The following is a 6,194-nucleotide window of genomic DNA, read 5'->3' as shown; positions in this document are numbered from 1 at the left end:
TCCAGCAGAAAACTTTTTCCTCCTCTCCAACCTAAACCTCTCCTGGCACAATTTCAGGCCACTTCCCTTTTCTTCTATCACCTAATACAAGGGATAAGAGACCAACCCCCACCTCACTGCAACCTCCTTTCAGGGAGCTGTAGAGAGCAATGAGGTCTCCCCTCAGCCTTCTCCAGACTAAACCACCCCAGTTCTCTGGGCTGCTCCTCATGGGATGTATTCTCCAGACCCTCCACCAGCTTTGTTTCCCTTCCCCTGTGAGTAAAACTGAAATGAAAATCATCTCCCCAGTAAGCCACCCCAAACTCAGCTGGAATCTGGGTATCCCTTGTGCCAGGTCCTGTTGGTCCCAGCGGGGAGCAGGAAGAGTTGTGGGGGTGACAGCCCTGCCTGTGCCACCTCAGCCATGGCCACAAACCCAACCGGCGTGTCAAGCGAGCAGGCTGGCCAAGAAGTTTCTGCCTCCTCCTCCTCCTCCTCCTCCCCGGGCTGTAGGCTTGCCAGGAGAAGCAGTTGGAAAAGAGGAAGGAAGAAAAGGCTATCACAGGGCTGGACAGATGCAGGCAGTTGGCACCAGCCGCTAAATTACCAGCCAATTTCCCCTGCACAACCAGGGGACCTGGGCTTTCAGCTGAGCCCATTAAGGCTGGTGCCCCTTTTAATTGCTCTAGATCTTGACATGTGTCCCTCAACTTTGGTGGCTCTGACAGCCTGGACAAAGCCAGCTGGGGAAGCAGGAGGAATGGTGTTACCTGGTTTAGTTTAGGGTCTGCCTGGCATGCTCTGGTGGTGCGAGCAGATTCAGGGTCGGGGGCTGCTTGGTCTCTGACACCCAGCCAGGAGAGCAGCCAGGAGCACCGTCCCTATGGTTTCCTCTTCTGTGGATGCTGAAAACTGGGTGAACTAGCGAAGTGTTGCTCAAGGAAGGAGGCTGGGGAGCAGCAGGGAGGCTCAGGGATGTGCTGACCCTGCGGACTTGCCGCTGGAGTTCAGCTGCTCCGAGAGGCAAGGGAGAGAAGCAGAGAAAGCTGTGAGCCCCTTAGCGAGTCCTGTCAGCCTTATTCACACGTTATCAGATGGGGGAAGCCCAAAGGGCTGTGAGGGAGGTAATTAATCTTGGTCTCGAGCAGAAAGGCTCTTGGAGAGGAGGAGGGGAGGTCAAACCAAGGCACTGTTTGAGGAGAGCTGGGAACTTGGCACAATGCTTGAATGGTTTTTTGCCCTTAACGTGAAGTTCACCCCAGGTCTGAAGGCAGCATTGTACATCCCCTCTGCTTTAATTGGGATTTTTATTTGGGATCATCAGTTTCTCCTCACCATAAAACACATCATCATGGCTGTAAAGCGCTTTTATGACACCTTTATCTGATTATCTGAAAGCACTTAATCAGCATTAACTCATTAAGCTTTCCCATGGCCACGGTGGGAGGAGGTAAGGGCTGGTGCCTGCTTCCAGAGCAGCCCTGTGGTACACAGTGGTGGTGGGACTGCAGCTGGGGTCAGAGCCACCAGCAGCACTTGTAAGTATTGCTGCAGAGAACTCCCCTCTTGCAAGTATTGCTGCAGGGAACTCCCCTCTTGCAAGCATTGCTGCAGAGAACTCCCCTCTTGCAAGTATTGCTGCAGAGAACTCCCCTCTTGCAAGTATTGCTGCAGAGAACTCCTCAGTTGAAAGTATTGCTGCAGGGAACTCCCCTCTTGCAAGCATTGCTGCAGGGAACTCCCCTCCTGCAAGTAGTGCTGCAGGGAACATCCCTCTTGCAAGTATTGCTGCAGAGAACTCCTCAGTTGAAAGTATTGCTGCAGGGAACTCCCCTCTTGCAAGCATTGCTGCAGGGAACTCCCCACTTGCAAGTATTGCTGCAGGGAACTCCCCTCTTGCAAGTATTGCTGCAGGGAACTCCCCTCCTGCAAGTATTGCTGCAGGGAACTCCCCTCCTGCAAGTATTGCTGCAGGGAACACCCCTCTTGCAAGCATTGCTGCAGAGAACTCCTCAGTTGAAAGTATTGCTGCAGGGAACTCCCTACTTGCAAGTATTGCTGCAGGGAACTCCCCTCTTGCAAGTATTGCTGCAGGGAAATCCCCTCTTGCAAGTATTGCTGCAGGGAACTCCCCTCTTGCAAGTATTGCTGCAAGGAAATCCCCTCTTGCAAGTATTGCTGCAGGGAACTCCTCAGTTGAAAGTATTGCTGCAGGGAACTCCCCACTTGCAAGTATTGCTGCAGGGAACTCCCGTCTTGCAAGTATTGCTGCAGAGAACTCCTCAGTTGAAAGTATTGCTGCAGGGAACTCCCCTCTTGCAAGTGTTGCTGCAGGGAACTCCCCACTTGCAAGTATTGCTGCAGGGAACTCCCCTCTTGCAAGCATTGCTGCAGAGAACTCCTCAGTTGAAAGTATTGCTGCAGGGAACTCCCCTCTTGCAAGTGTTGCTGCAGGGAACTCCCCTCCTGCAAGTAGTGCTGCAGGGAACATCCCTCTTGCAAGTATTGCTGCAGAGAACTCCCCTCCTGCAAGTATTGCTGCAGGGAACTCCCCTCTTGCAAGTATTGCTGCAGAGAACTCCTCAGTTGAAAGTATTGCTGCAGAGAACTCCCCTCCTGCAAGTATTGCTGCAGGGAACTCCCCTCCTGCAAGTATTGCTGCAGGGAACTCCCCTCCTGCAAGTATTGCTGCAGAGAACTCCTCAGTTGAAAGTATTGCTGCAGGGAACTCCCCTCTTGCAAGTATTGCTGCAGGGAACTCCTCAGTTGAAAGTATTGCTGCAGGGAACTCCCTACTTGCAAGTATTGCTGCAGAGAACTCCTCAGTTGAAAGTATTGCTGCAGGGAACTCCCTACTTGCAAGTATTGCTGCAGGGAACTCCCCTCCTGCAAGTATTGCTGCAGGGAACTCCCCTCCTGCAAGTATTGCTGCAGGGAACTCCCCTCTTGCAAGTATTGCTGCAGGGAACTCCCCTCCTGCAAGTATTGCTGCAGGGAACTCCTCACTTGCAAGTATTGCTGCAGGGAACTCCCCTCCTGCAAGTATTGCTGCAGAGAACTCCTCAGTTGAAAGTATTGCTGCAGGGAACTCCCCTCCTGCAAGTATTGCTGCAGGGAACTCCTCAGTTGAAAGTATTGCTGCAGGGAACTCCCCTCCTGCAAGTATTGCTGCAGAGAACTCCTCAGTTGAAAGTATTGCTGCAGGGAACTCCCCTCTTGCAAGTATTGCTGCAGAGAACTCCTCAGTTGAAAGTATTGCTGCAGGGAACTCCCTACTTGCAAGTATTGCTGCAGGGAACTCCCCTCTTGCAAGTGTTGCTGCAGGGAACTCCCCTCTTGCAAGTATTGCTGCAGGGAACTCCCCTCTTGCAAGTGTTGCTGCAGGGAACTCCCCTCTTGCAAGTGTTGCTGCAGGGAACTCCCCTCCTGCAAGTATTGCTGCAGGGAACTCCCCTCTTGCAAGCATTGCTGCAGGGAACTCCCCTCTTGCAAGTATTGCTGCAGGGAACTCCCCTCTTGCAAGTATTGCTGCAGGGAACTCCCCTCTTGCAAGTATTGCTGCAGGGAACTCCCCTCTTGCAAGCATTGCTGCAGAGAACTCCCCTCTTGCAAGCATTGCTGCAGGGAACTCCCCTCTTGCAAGTATTGCTGCAGGGAGCTCCTCACTTGCAAGCATTGCTGCAGGGAACTCCCCTCTTGCAAGTATTGCTGCAGGGAACTCCCCTCCTGCAAGTAGTGCTGCAGGGAACTCCCCTCCTGCAAGTAGTGCTGCAGGGAACTCCCCTCTTGCAAGTATTGGTGCAGAGAACTCCCCTCTTGCAAGCATTGCTGCAGGGAACTCCCCTCCTGCAAGTAGTGCTGCAGAGAACTCCTCAGTTGCAAGTATTGCTTCAGGGAACTCCTCACTTGCAAGCATTGCTGCAGGGAACTCCCCACTCTTCCTGTGTAGAGCAAGGCTGAGCTGGATGGACATAAGGTTTCCCTGCTAGGTGGACATGCACTGTCCTCCAGGGGTCAAAAGAAAAGCACTGAGTGCACTCTCAGCATCCCCCAAAGATGGAGGCTGGGGCTGCATTGCCTTGGCCTTGGGGTAGGGTTGCTGGGGTTTAGCATCCTAACATAACATCATAGAATCATTTTGGTTGGAAGAGACCTTTCAGATCATCCAATCCAACCCTTAACCCAGCACCACCAGGTCACCACTGAACCATGTCCCTCAGCACCACTTCTCCACAGCTTTTCAATCCCTCCAGGAACGAGGATTCCACCACTGCCCTGGGCAGCCTGTTCCAGGGCTCGACAACACTATCAAGGAGGAAATTGTTCCTCATGTTCAATCTAACACTTCAGATCTCACAGTACAATGCGGAGGGTCTTAGCCACTCCAACTGTGAAGCAAGACAGGCTTGTTTAAATGACCTTTCTGGCTCACATCTCTCATGGTGGAGAAGAACAAATCCAAGTCCCAAAACTCTCAGCAGAGAAAAGTCTCACTCAGGGAATCACAGAATTGTTAGGGTTGGAAGGGACCTCAAGGCTCAGCCAGTTCCAACCCCCCTGCCATGAGCAGGGACACCTCACACTACAGCAGGTTGCTCACAGCCACATCCAGCCTGTGGTAACTTGCTGAGCCCTGGTAATGTCCAACCTGCTTGTCCTACCTGCTTGTCCTACCTGCTTGTCCCACCTGCTTGTCCTACCTGCTTGTCCTACCTTCTTGTCCTACCTGCTTGTCCCACCTGCTTGTCCCACCTGCTTGTCCTACCTGCTTGTCCAACCTGCTTGTCCTACCTGCTTGTCCTACCTGCTTGTCCAACCTGCTTGTCCAACCTGCTTGTCCTACCTTCTTGTCCTACCTGCTTGTCCCACCTGCTTGTCCCACCTGCTTGTCCTACCTTCTTGTCCAACCTGCTTGTCCTACCTTCTTGTCCAACCTGCTTGTCCTACCTGCTTGTCCCACCTGTTTGTCCTACCTGCTTGTCTCACCTGCTTGTCCAACCTGCTTGTCCAACCTGCTTGTCCTACCTGCTTGTCCCACCTGCTTGTCCAACCTGCTTGTCCTACCTGCTTGTCCTACCTGCTTGTCCCACCTGCTTGTCCTACCTTCTTGTCCTACCTGCTTGTCCTACCTTCTTGTCCCATCTGCTTGTCCCACCTGCTTGTCCTACCTTCTTGTCCAACCTTCTTGTCCAACCTGCTTGTCCTACCTGCTTGTCCAACCTGCTTGTCCTACCTGCTTGTCCAACCTGCTTGTCCCACCTGCATCTCCTATCTGCTTGTCCAACCTGCTTGTCCTACCTGCTTGTCCCACCTGCTTGTCCCAGACTGAGCTGCTGAATTTGGCCCCAAGAATAAAGCACCAGAGCACCCCCGCTCCAAAATCCTTGCTGTCTGCTGGTGTCCCACTGCATCCAGAAAAGGGATGGCAGTGCCAGGAGGAAGGAAAGGGACAGACCTGCCCACCCCCCAGGGGTGGTGGGTGTGGGATGCTGCCCCTCCACAAGGATACCCCCAGCAGCATGCCAGGACAAGGCAGCCCGTCGCCCGCAGCCGTGGCGCTGGGTTATTCAGGGATGGTCGTTCTCCTGGCTGCTGTGGCAAATTAGACCCCTGGAAAGGGGTGGTGGGCAGGGTTGCCCATCTGCTCCTGTTTTTGTCCATCAATTAGGCCTCATTTCCAGCGTGCTCACTCTGGTTCATTGGTTTCCGCTTCACGTTCCTCGTGGTTTCCAGACACCATTGCAGAACAGCTCTCTGCTGTCTCTGGAGGCCTCTTGCCTTTGGACTCAGGCCATTTTTTTGTCCCCTTTTCTTTTCCCCCCCCCCTTGTTTTTTCCACCCCATGCTCATTCAAACAGCTCTCCCCTGAGCCAGCACACAGAGCAGACCCTGGCCAGACATGCCGGGGCACACGCCAGGTGCTGCAGGATGCCCAGGGTGGCCACCAGCACCCATCCATCATTTCCTCCACCAAGGTGTTCTGAGGTGCTTCAAAATCTCTCTGCAGAACTGCCACTGCCTGCTGCCTCACCAGAGCAGAGGCTTCTCCTGACATCCACCTCCTCCCAGCTGGCAAAGCCACACATCCCCAGCCACATTTCCTCCTGATCTGAATCCCTTCTCCCTCAGCCTGCTTCTCTCCATCAACCCTACCACCTGTGGATGGGGATTCTCTCTGCAAAGCATGGGGAGCAGGTCACTGTCCCATCAGA

The 6,194-nt window shown here is 53.5% G+C and overlaps 1 protein-coding gene across 1 annotated transcript; it reads left to right on the top strand.

Moving 5' to 3' along the window:
• Positions 1-1,413: 1,413 nt before the first annotated feature.
• On the top strand, positions 1,414-5,966 carry LOC137452910 (streptococcal hemagglutinin-like). The gene is made up of 3 exons (XM_068161724.1): positions 1,414-1,432; positions 1,567-3,264; positions 5,857-5,966. The coding sequence occupies exons 1-3, from the start codon at positions 1,414-1,416 to the stop codon at positions 5,964-5,966; spliced, it is 1,827 nt and encodes a 608-aa protein (XP_068017825.1).
• The last annotated feature ends 228 nt before the right edge of the window (positions 5,967-6,194 follow it).

The sequence above is a fragment of the Melanerpes formicivorus genome, unplaced genomic scaffold, assembly GCF_026170545.1.
Source record: "Melanerpes formicivorus ecotype bairdi unplaced genomic scaffold, bMelFor1.0.p_v2 SCAF_60, whole genome shotgun sequence".
NCBI classification, from domain to species: domain Eukaryota; kingdom Metazoa; phylum Chordata; class Aves; order Piciformes; family Picidae; genus Melanerpes; species Melanerpes formicivorus.
The sequence above is the reverse complement of the archived record's forward strand: the minus strand, read 5'-3'. Positions and strand labels throughout refer to the sequence as shown.

Bases quoted from the DNA above. Each gene is read 5' to 3' on its own strand.
- LOC137452910 (XM_068161724.1), top strand. The intron at 3,265-5,856 runs GTATTGCTGCAG...CCCCTGAGCCAG, and splicing joins AGGGAACTCCCTACTTGCAA to CACACAGAGCAGACCCTGGC.